The 12114-nt window shown below is 40.6% G+C and overlaps 1 protein-coding gene and 1 pseudogene across 1 annotated transcript; one reads left to right on the top strand and one right to left on the bottom strand.

Annotated features, from left to right (window-relative positions):
- Nucleotides 1-609: 609 nt before the first annotated feature.
- Nucleotides 610-1416, bottom strand: LOC102566617 (olfactory receptor 5P6-like). Its single transcript, XM_006267729.2, has one exon. The coding sequence runs from the start codon at nucleotides 1366-1368 to the stop codon at nucleotides 610-612; it is 759 nt and encodes a 252-aa protein (XP_006267791.2). The 5' UTR covers nucleotides 1369-1416.
- Nucleotides 1417-1444: 28 nt separating this feature from the next.
- On the top strand, nucleotides 1445-11833 carry LOC109285503 (olfactory receptor 5F1-like; annotated as a pseudogene).
- The last annotated feature ends 281 nt before the right edge of the window (nucleotides 11834-12114 follow it).

Genomic DNA, 12114 nt, shown 5'->3' with positions numbered 1-12114 from the left:
ACAAATTAAGTAGTGCTCTGAAGGATGACTCAGAATAGGATCTGTATATTCTTCCCCATTATTTACCATCTCCCTTTCCGTCCACCCCCCTTTTCCGCCCCCCACAATTTTGGTTTATCCTTAAATAGTGAATGGTATTACCCTATGCAAGGTTGTTCCTTGAAACTGAAGGGTTTGGTTCTCAGCTGGTGTGAACGAACATAGGTCCACTGAAATGAATAAGATGCTATCCCCAACACAAGCAAATCAGCTATAGATCCGATTAAGTCAACAGGACCTGATACCCAGCTGGTATGAATCAACATTACCTATTGAAGCTTGTGGGACATATCCACAGCTGCACACTCAAGATGAAGATTTATACCACAAGTCCTTCATATTATGAAACATGGTAAATAAATTAATCTGATAAAACTTTTCTGGACTATTCTGTGGCTTTAATACATATTACTACAAAGTTAGCAGAGAGCTTTAGTGCATTCACTGCAATGATGTCTACGTGTGTTTGTTTTAATTCCTGAGTACTGAACATTAATTTAGAACTCATTAAAATGGACAAATAATAAATTGTAACTTATGGGTTAATATGACACTGAAAAGGCCAGTCATTTAGCAAAATGTTTTCCTTACTCTTCTTTCTACTGCATCTTTCACCTCCTTGTTTCTCAGGCTGTAGATGAGAGGGTTTAGCATGGGGATCACCAGCACATAGAAGACAGACACTATTTTGGCCTGGTCCATTGAAATATTGGAATCAGGCTGCAGATATGTAAATGAGACTGTTCCACAAAATAAAGTGACAGCAGTCAGATGGGAGGCACAGGTGGAGAAAGCTTTGTTTCTGCCATGAGCACAGCGGATCCTCAGGATGGCTGAGAGGATGCAGAAATAAGAGAATGTGATGATCAGCAGAGTCACAGATAGGATGGAACCAGATAAGACAGATGGGCGAGTGCAAGTTATAGTTATGTTAGTGCTGGACAGCTTCAGCAATGCAGGCAGATCACAGAAGAAATGATCAAGTTCAACAGTCCCTTGGAAAGATAAACTCAATACACAAGTAAGAAATGCCATGGAGTTCATGCAGCCCCCTATATATGAAACAGCCACCAGCCACATACAGAGGTTCTGGGACATAATGACCTTATAGAGCAGGGGGTTACAGATGGCTACATAACGATCATATGCCATTGCAGCCAGGAGGAGGCACTCCACAATGCCAAAAGTCACAATGGAAGTTAACTGGGCAGCACAACCGATGTATGAAATGTTTGTTCTCCCCACAAAGAGACCAACAAGCATCTTGGGGGCCACTGATGATGAAATACATATGTCAGCAAAAGCTAAGTGGCTAAGGAAAAAGTACATAGGGGTATGGAGCCAGGGGCTGCTGCTGATGAGAGTAATTGTGGCAAGATTCCCCCCCAGGATGAAGGCATACATCATGATAAATGCAAAACACAGGGTAATTTTCACCTGAGACTGTTGATGGTTGAAACCTAACAAAATGAACTCATCCATGGCTCTGTTACCAACTTCCATCCTTTATTCTGCTCGCACTCCCTTATGAGATAAAGGTGGAAAGTAATAGCAAGAGGACAACAATCAAAATCACTCACTGATTGAAAATTAACAGAGAGGATGGGCTCTTTCTGTTCAACACATGTGTATAGGCAACGTCATCATGAACACAGACCTGCCATTCTTCTTGGAAGCCATGGGGAATACAGCTAACAGCACTAAAGAAAGACCCAGCTGCATTCACGGAAGTAGCTTTTAAAGACAAGGACATGTTTAAATATATTTGCCAATCCACTTCATAGGAGAAAGGAAATCTAAAAGAAACAATGAAAGTTACCATCACTGAAAATCTGTCTCACTTGAAGCCAGTGAAACATTTGCTCATGATTTAGTTGAGCAAGGTTTTCATTCATTATGTCTGTCATATGAACAATTATTGTGTGCTGAGTCCTGCAAGGTGCTCAGTCATGTTAGTTTCTTTAACAAACCTGAGCTTTGTACGTTCCATTCTTTACTTTATCTTTCCACGTAAATCCATCTTAATAGCATTTATAAAAACCGCCTATTGGAGATAGCTGATTGATGGCACTGAATGGACATTGCCAGTTTACAGGTCAGTTTGCTTCACAGATTTGCCCTACTATTTAATCCAGCACAGCTTCATTGGCAACTAAATTTTTGAGCTGAACTGTAATAATAGTGGCAGAGATAATCTGGGAAATCAAATACTTCCCAAATAGGCTACCTGAAACACATTACTTAATTCATTCATTCATTCCATTTTGTTAAAAATAAAATTTTCAGACATGAAATTATACAAATCTGTGGGTTTTTACATTAATTAGATGAGACAATATTATGAGCAGGGAAAATTTGTTTTTTTTCTGTGTTTGTTTGTTTAGGGGCTGTTTGTTTGTTTTTTCTTTTTAGTTGCTCATTTTTTCTTTCCATTTCCTTTTCCATTTAAATTTGGTTAAAAACAGGACTGGATAGACAGTATAAAGGTGAGGAATAAGAATCAAAATAAAAGGGAAGCCTCATAAAACATGAAAAAGGAAAAACAAATAAAAGCAAGTATTTGCCTGAAGTTTTCTTTTCTTTTAATAACTAAAAGAGGTGGGGGGGGGTGTTAAATTTTAAAATCTTAAGAAAGAAAAAAAAGACTTAAATTTTGGATATTTTAAATGAAAAAAAAATGCCAGGTTTCCATTAGCTCTGGTTATTAACCCGCCAAATTGCAACATTCCTCTTTTTTTAAAGAGCAAACTCACATCACTGTCTGCAGACTTTGTTCCAATGCCATCACACAGCTCCAAGAAAAAAAATGGGGAAAGATGTAGAATGCTCAGTATCTAAGCATGCAAAACAGTTGCATGGGAATAAGCCAAGCTTCATTCTAATTCACTGTATTTAAAGCTTTGCAAAACAGAGTGTGTGCATTGATTGCCTTATATGCATGCATTAAAATATACAATATAAGATAAAGAACAATAAAGTATACCTGTGGGTAGATGTGTCCAGCATTCTTTAAACTAACGTGTTCAGGTTTAGATGAGAAAGTTTGGTTTATACCTGATTTAAGAGCAGAGCTCAAAATCCCAAGACGCACACAGAGTAGAAAATTATTTTTTTTTTTTCTGTTTCTCTTCTGGGGCTTCCCCTTGACATTCTCCCCTGGAATTTGCATGAACAGTTCTGTACCCTCCAAAAGTACTGACAATTCTCAACATATGTCTTTTCTCTTTCTTTTAGATTGAAACAATTGTGTTTTCTTCAGAGGTCAACATATCATTTGATTTACAAATCAAAGTGCTTAATTTTGAAATATCAAAAGAATACATTGCACCTGTCCACCAAGCTCTCACAATATGAGGATGAGGAAATATTTAATGACATTGAAAGTTATCCCACTATAATGTGTCTAGGGGGCAATATTCACTATGTATTAATTAACCCTGTTTTATATCCCAGAGTTAGCATCCAAAAAATGAAATGGGGTTTTCATCTTTATCATGTGTGAAATTCACCTCTGCCCTGAGGGTCAGCCACTGTGAAGCTCCACTTATACCCTGGTGATTGGGCTGTCATTGGGAATTAAATTGTGTGTAAACCTAGTACTGTCTCTATGAGTAGGGTTGTGTTCGTCTCTGTGAGAAGTATATTCAGGTAGATTAGTGGATTAACAAAAATGAGGGGGAAAAAATGGAAGAAACATAAATCCTCATGCTTCAGTGACTAGTAATTGATGAGGATCGGAATACATTCCTCTTGTGTACAAGTTATTCCATTAGATTATACTGATTGGTCAATAGATTTGTATCAGAGGATCAGAAACTCCTGGGAATGTAGGGCTGCAAAGGACCTCCAGCGGTGCATCACTTGACCACAGATGCATCCACACATACCCCTGATGATAGATGTTTAGCAACACTAAGTGCATAGGTATTTTTACAGAAGCCTTGGGGACATATCACTCAGGAAATCTATTGTAAAGGGAGGGAAAAATCCACTATCTCATCTTGCCTCCCACAGAACAGCCATCACATCTGAAAAAAAGGGGCCCAAAAAAGGATCTTTGGAATATAATTTAAGAAGAAAAATAAAGCCTTATTCTTTTACGTTTCCGTGTGTGTCTACGATCAATGCACACATTGGAAAATTATTTGTGGCTGGCATCTGTTGGGGATGTGTGGTTGTGGCTGTCCCTTGAGGGGGTGGGGGAAATGGATTTTGTGTGATATATTAGTAAGGTACAGCCATAATGGCTGTCCCATGGAGTACAGCATAGAATTTCAATTTTGGGGTGTGGGGCATAGCTGTGCCTGTGGTAATGGGAATGCTTAAAAAAATGAGGAGTGTACAAAGTAATACACCATAATTTACAAAGCCTTAAATCATGGTTCAGGTGGAGAAGTGTTCTGATAAGCAGACAATATATGTTACCACTGATGGCATCTTTAAAAAGCAGGGGTGCTGGGAGACAATGCAAATGTGGTATTGGGAATTTTTAATCTTGAGATATGTCTAGGTGGGCAAGATCAAGAAACAGTGAAAGGGATGCCTAGGACTAAAAGTGTCAGGAGAACCAATTAAGACAAGGGTCAGCAGCATCAAACAGGACACCAGTGGTAACTAGCAGAACCCAATGTCTGGGACTGTTTTCAGATCTGTATTGCTGAATGAAGCCTATTTTTCAGCACTGAGGAAGATGGCTTCATAAGAACGGTGCTGCATGGTAGTTTGGATCAGGAAATAGAGAGGGAGAACAGGTTCTGTCAGTGTCAGAAAGAACAATCAAGACATGGGGTCAACAGCATCCAACTGGATCCCAACAGTAGACAGTGGACACTATTGCAAAAGTGTTTTGCTGAGCGATGACAGTTGTTTTCCCTCAGAGGATTTTTCATTTTAAAATGCTGGGCTTGTGTTCAGTGGTGCCTGGCATAGTTCAAGCTGCCCAGTCTTTGAGACACCAACACAGATTGTAGCTGCGAGTAAAGTACATTTCAAGTCAACTAACAGGACAGCTTTTATTATGAAAAAAAAAAATCTTTTAATTAAATGAATTAATTTATTAAGGTACAAAGACTGATCTGTAGGTAGAACATTGATCTGTGTCAGGGTCTGCAGCAACACCTTCTGTGAAAAGGCATTCATTATACAAGACAGCTGACAACTAAATGGCAAATTACATGAAATTACCGCTGAATTGAAGTGGCCCCAGGTGGCCAAAGGCCATCAGGACACACAAAGTGGCAAATTTATCTGCATGCAGTATGTACATGCCAAGGATTTGCCACGATAAAACTAAGTTTCCTAGAACAATTGGCCACAATTAAACTAAAATACGTTGGAGGTAGTCTAAGTTGCCATGCTGAAATAAATCTAGAGATGAAAAAAAAGGTGCATGTGTATGTGGTGACAACAATATGCTACACAAGTGGCAATTTTTCATCACTCTTCATCACATGTACATGGTCAAATCAGCATGTGTACAAGTGCCCTAAGACTACATCCTTGGAGCCCTCTTATTCTAGCTATGGACTATGCTGCACTGATGTGGCTACATACAATGAAGGTAGCCAATCATAGACTGATGCATTTGTACTGGGCACTACATCCTTACTCTTTTGAATTCTGCCATCCCCCAGGAGTTGTACATGACAATGCAGGCCTCTTATCATGGGCAAGGAGGTGAGGTTGGGGCGGTGGGGGGGGGAGGCAAATGAGGAACCAAATGAGGAACAGTGGATCTTGGACTCCATTCTTCAGGGTAGAGATATGTAACAAGTCAGTCTGGCCCGTTAATAAGAGACACACAAGCTATGTTGTAGAAGAACAGCTATGGGTAGTTAGGTAATCACTAATCAGGGATTATCCCTCTAGCAGCTAAAATCCTAGATAGGAGAGCAGAGAATGGTGAGTTAGGGGAAGGAACAGTTTACTGCTAGACAGTCAACTGGAACCCAGGGATCCAGATAAATAAGGAACCAGAGCTGAAGGCCCTCTCCTATGATCCAAAAAAGAGATAAAATTTTGTTTTGCTAATTTATTTCTTTAGTGCAAGGACTATTGTTTAAGAGAACCGCATGAAGGACTTCCAAGGGAGCACAGCCAGCCTGCAGGGAAGCAGGCACACCAACTTGATTAAAATTACATTTTGGATCCGCTTTAAGTCCCTTGACAAGCTGTCTCGCTACAAATGTTATGTCTGTTTGCACCATTATATGCAGTCCAGGTGTCAACTGACAGAAAAGGACTGCAGTAGCATTACCTATTGGAAGCAGCTAAGTCCTGCTCATACTTTTTGTACAACTATATTTTTCTGCCTTTTCAGTCCATGTTCTGCCACCAGATGCCTAGACATGCAGAGAACAATCACCCTGAAATCTAAGTGGCCACAGTGCAGCTCCAGAGATGGTTAGGAACTCCATAGAACATACTTAGTGGCCATGAGTGAATGTTACCAGTCAAGGTACAGTTAGGTGGTGTATATTTGGTTGTATAAATGTGATGTAATTCTAGGAAAAGATAGTAAAATAGAATCAGGATTAGATGGCATGGAACTATATGATGTTGTTTATCAAATTTCTGGGAGCAGGTGCAGTACCAAAGAGCACTGGTAAAATTATCTTGAGGAAACTTACCCCATACAAGACTCTACTGGAAATTTCTTTGTGCTCAGAGTTATCGTAGTGTAAGAGTGGTACTTTAGCCATGTTAGTCCACAAATTATGAGACAGGGAAGGATGTCTTAAAGCCTTGTTACAAGTTGCACTTTGAGATGCTCAAACATTGATCAGTGTTAGTGCTGGCTTGAGTTTGGAGCAGTCATACTTTAAAGCTAAAAGCTTCTCTGATTTTTCCTTACCTGCACAGCTACTAAAAGGGTTAGTGGGACAGGACTGGCTAATATCCGTTTTCTGGATGGTCTTCAAGAGATGGGCCAGGGGGTCGGGAACATGAACCTGGGAGGGGGAGATTTAATTAGATGGGAGTAATGAAATGAGAGGTAGAAAGGAAATGGGGATGGGGAATGGGGGGTGTGAAATGAAGAAAGAAGGCTGCTGAAGTATATCATTAAAAAGTAGTAAAAAAAGAAATAAAGAGGAATTAAAGATACTTGCATGTTTTCATAAATTGGGATTGGGTGTGGGAGGTCTTGGTCATGCTTTCTGATTTGACTGGAAAGTGGAAGTAGTGACAGAAGGCACTTTTGGGGGAGCTACTAACCCTGCCCCAGGAAGGAAGCCCTAGCTCATGGGGACCTGATGTGGCCCCCTACCTTGTCCCATCCCTTCCCCCCCTCCCCCCGCATGTCCCCAGATGCCACTCTCAAATCTATGCCCTGTGATTTGGCTAGCTGGCATATGCTCTGCTGGTTGTTGGCATGTTGTACCCCTGGGGCTGGGAAGGTCACACTCCCAGGAATAGGAGGGGGAGTTGGCTTGGTGCCAAAATGCTCCTGGGCAATGGAGTTCAAGGGGTGGAAAGTTTGTCCTCACAGAACAGGGAGGTGGGGGAGAGGACACTGCATCATGGGATGCTGGAGGACTGGAACTTGGGTGGCTCATCTATGGGGAGTGACCACACAATGGAACAGGAACTGGATATCAAAGATGCCACTCCATCACCATCAATCATTTTTTTCTGTGATGCATCTCCCATACTGAAGGTGTCCTGCTCTCACACCCATATCACTGGCATCATTCATTTTACTGCACTATGATTGTAACATCAACTGGTCTGGTTATCCTTGTCTCCTACATATACATTCTAGTCACAATACTAAGGATCAGCTCTCCTCAGGGCAGGCAAAAAGCCTTCTCCACCTGTGCTTCCGACCTGACAGCCATTACCATCTTCTATGGAACAGGCTTTTTCATGTATTCACGGCCCAGTTCAAAATACTCCCTAGATCAGAATAAAACCATTGCTGCATTTTATACCCCTGCAATCCCCATGCTGAACCCCATGATCTACAGCCTGAGGAACAAGGAGGTGAAAGAGTCCTTCAGGAGGATCATAAAAAGCAAGCTTTTATCTCAGTAAATGCAAATGCAGATAGCAGAAAAGTGGAGTGGGTTCTCTTTGTCCTTTTCCTTAGGCCTGGCATTAACAAAATTTTTGTGCTGTATTCAAATGAACTCAAATCTAGACTTCGCAGAAAAGAGCTTTGCTTTGGCCAGCCATTATTTAAATATTTCAGACACTGACAGGGTTTCCAAAGCTTCTGACGTCCTGTGAAGGGCAGTTCTATGATCATTAAGACTTCCCACCTTCCAGGAATCAATAATCATGGGTCAGGTTATCCAAAATTATGAAAAGAGATAACAACTGTATAATGTTATATCCAAAAATAAAGGGTTTGTTTTTTTTTTATTTCACTTCTACTTCTTGAGCCAAAATGTCTCTTGAACCACAGGCCATGTTTTCCATATTTCTTTGTATCCATTTCCAAGCAACAGCTTCTCTATCAGTTATTACACCTGTTATTTCTATCTTAAGTACTATTCTACAGTAGAGTTATTTACTTTGCTGCAAAGTTATTTATTTTGCTAAGGAAAAATACATGGGAATGTTAAGGCATGAGCTGGTCCTGATTAATTTGTTCATCCCAAGATTGCCCACCACAGTAAAAGTTTACAGGATAAAATATAACTAATATAATAAAACAAATAATGTTACAAATAAATATTCTACATATATTTTGTGAAGTATCTTAAAGTTAATTAATTCTATTTTTTTTTTCTTTTTAGAACATTGGCAGTGGTACCACAGTGCACAACATCCCCAAAGAACAGCCAGCTTACATGAATGGTTTGCTCTCTATGGATGTAAAACTGTCCGGGGTAACATGTGAGTGACCACACAATGGAACAGGAACAGGAACTGGATATCAAAGATGCCACTCCATCACCATCAATCATTTTTTTTTTCTGTGATGCACCTCCCATACTGAAGTTGTCCTGCTCTCGCACCCTTATCACTGACATTGTTCATTTTACCTGCTACACTATGATTGTAACATCAACTGGTCTGATTATCCTTGTCTCCTACATATACATTCTAGTCACAATACTAAGGATATGAAATTTTTATATAAATACCCCATATGACAAAACATGTTACAATGACCTCTGCCAATTCCCTCAGCACTCTGGGGTGGAGATCATCAGGACCTGCTGATTTGAACACAGCTAGTCCCACCACAAGTTCCCTGAGTAGGTCCTCACTGACCCTGGGCCTGGCTGTGCCTCCCCTGGGACCGTCAGGGATCCAGGGGGGTGGGGGGGTGGGGGGATGACCTGGTCCCTGCTCAGAAAAATGGAGGCAAAGTATTGTTACAGAGATAATCTTTGTCATCTGGTGTGACCACCAGATTTCCTAGCGTGTCCTGTAGAGGCCCCACACTACCCAGTACCTTCTTTTTATCTCCTATGTATTTAAAAAAGGACTTCTTGTTATCCTTGATCCGGGTTGCTAGTCCCAGTTCCATCTCCGCCTTGGCCTTCCTAGCAGCCCCCCTACAATCTCAAGAAAAGGAGGTATAATCCTCCCTGGTGATGGTCCCTCCCTTCCATTGGGTGTACGCCTCCTTAGCTTTGAGATGTTCCTGGATGCTTTTGGTGAGCCATGGGGACTTTTGAGCACTCTTGCCCCCTTTGAGCCATGTTGGGATTGTCACCCTTTGGGCTTGGAGGATAGTCTCCTTAAGGAATGACCACTCTTCTTGGACTCCCAACTCCCCTCCCCTCCAGGACCTCAGAGCTTCCCTAACTAGTCTCCTTACCTCATTGAAATCCACCCTCCTGAAGCCCAGGGGCTGTCCGAAGCTGTTTCCATTCTGAATAAAGTTGTTGTGAGCAATGTGTGCTGGTGTTTGCTCCCTGCTTGCTCTGCCTAATGAGTAACAGGATCCATGAGCAATTGGATCGTCATCTCCCTAATTGTTGGGTGCTGCATGGAATTGGTATCTAACATTTTACTACCCTCATAGTAAGAAAGTCTAATATCTAATCTAAACTTCCCTTGCTGCAACTTGAGATCATTGCTCATTCTTCTATCATCTGCCATGACTGATAACAGTCTAGCAGCATCCTCTTAGTAACCACCGGTCAAGTAGTTGAAGGCTTTTATTACCCAATTTGTCCAGAGTATTGCAGGTAAAGTTCCTTGTGCAGTCACATTAAAACACTCACAGTTCTCACCTGATATTTTTATTCTGAGTTTTGAAGGAAATTTTCTGGACAGATTCTGTCTTTTCATTGAAGAGGTTGTCTATCTATGAAGCGTAAATATGGGAGGATAAAAGTAATAATTAAAAAATGCTGTTATTTTCTAAGATTATTTTCATATTTTCTTTTAATTATACACTATATTTACAAAGTAAAAGCTAACAGAATTGAATCAATATTTTCAGCTTTTAAGTTAAACTGCAATGTTACATTTCATCCATAAAAAAAGATGTGCATAAAAATATGGACAAATATACATATTAAAAAGGGCAGAAGAGGTCTCATAAGGTCTCAAGACTTTTTGCGATCTAAGTTTTGCATACATTGTATTCTGTAACAATAAAAGTCAGCTGTATCTCCCTAAATTTTATCTTGAATAAAACACTGTTAAAGTTGTGGTTTTGTAGCACCTGTATCACTACAGAATTGTGAAGAGCTAACGCTTTCATCATAACAACTTATGCCAATTTCCTTTGATATCAGCACAATTAGTACCACATTCTGTTCTTTGAATGTATGGCATTAATATGATGCATTCCAGGCCAGCGCTGTAGTGATTACTGCATTTCCGAACACTGAAATGCATCCTCCTTCCTACAGGTATTGGAGGGTGAGCAAATGGACCAGGAGAGCAATCACACCAGGCTGAAGGAGTTAATCTTGCTGGAATTCACTGATTGTCCAGACCTGCAGGTTGTCCTCTTCTTGCTTTTTCTAATGATCTATGTTATCACAATGGCTGGAAGTTTGGGCATGATCTTGTTAATCAGGCTTGAACCCCAGCTGCACATCCCCATGAATTTTTTTCCTATCCCACTTGGCATTTGTTGACATCTGCAGCACCTCAGTCATTGCTCCTGAGATGCTGGCAATTTTTTTAATGGATAAAAAAAGCATCTCTTATGCAGGGTGTGCTACCCAAATGTGCTTCTTTGTTGCATTTGCAACTACTGAGTGCTTCATCCTGGCTGGGATTGCCTATGACTGATATGTGGCCATCTGTAACCCTCTGATGTATATACAGTCACTATGTCCCCAGGAGTCTGTACCTGGCTGGTAGGAGATCCTATGCAATTGGGTTTGTCAACTCAGTATTGCAAACAGCCTGTGTGTTTCGCCTATCCTTCTGCAGATATAGCATCATTGATCATTTCTTTTGTGATATCCCCAAGCTACTGAAGCTTTCATGTTTTGACACATTTCTCTTAGAAACTATCTCTGTCATCTTCTCTACTCTAACAGCTCTGAGCACCATTTTACCTATTCTGATATCCTATATCTGCATCTTTTCCACTATCCTAAGGATTCACTCCACCAAGGGCAGAAGTAAAGCCTTCTTCACTTATACATCCCACTTGACCTCTGTGGCTTTATTTTATGGGACTGGGGTCTATGTGTACATCCATCCAAACTAAAAGTGTAGGCTGGACACTGGAATGACCATTTCTCTGTTCTACACCCTGGTGACCCCCACGTTGAACCCCCTGATTTACAGCCTGAGAAACAAGGAGGTGAAGGATGCTATGAAGAAAGTTCTGGGAAGAAAGATGTCTCCTAGAGAGAGAGAATTGTGACTATTGCCACGTCTTTTCTGTATAAACCCTCACCTCATTTCTTAATTCTCCTGCCTATTATACCATCAATTATGGAATTAAAGTCTAATGTTCAATGTAAGATCAACTCAAACTCTGAGATTTATTTAATAATGCTATCATACTAGTCATGTTTTGCAGATAGTTCTGAAACCTTCACCAATTAGGGGTGGCTTGGGGTATTGCGCAGCCTTAGGAAGAGAATTTCAATTAATAGATTTTACATGTTGTAGAAAACCTGTTGGGAGGACTTGGTTCTTCTT

Source organism: Alligator mississippiensis, chromosome 2 (genome assembly GCF_030867095.1).
Source record: "Alligator mississippiensis isolate rAllMis1 chromosome 2, rAllMis1, whole genome shotgun sequence".
Taxonomy (NCBI): domain Eukaryota; kingdom Metazoa; phylum Chordata; order Crocodylia; family Alligatoridae; genus Alligator; species Alligator mississippiensis.
Note: the sequence above shows the minus strand (reverse complement) of the source record. Positions and strands in the feature narration are given on the sequence as shown.

What these genes read in the sequence shown, in the direction of transcription:
- LOC102566617 (XM_006267729.2), bottom strand. Translation starts at nt 1,368, where the DNA reads ATGTACTTTTTCCTTAGCCACTTAGCTTTTGCTGACATATGTATTTCA.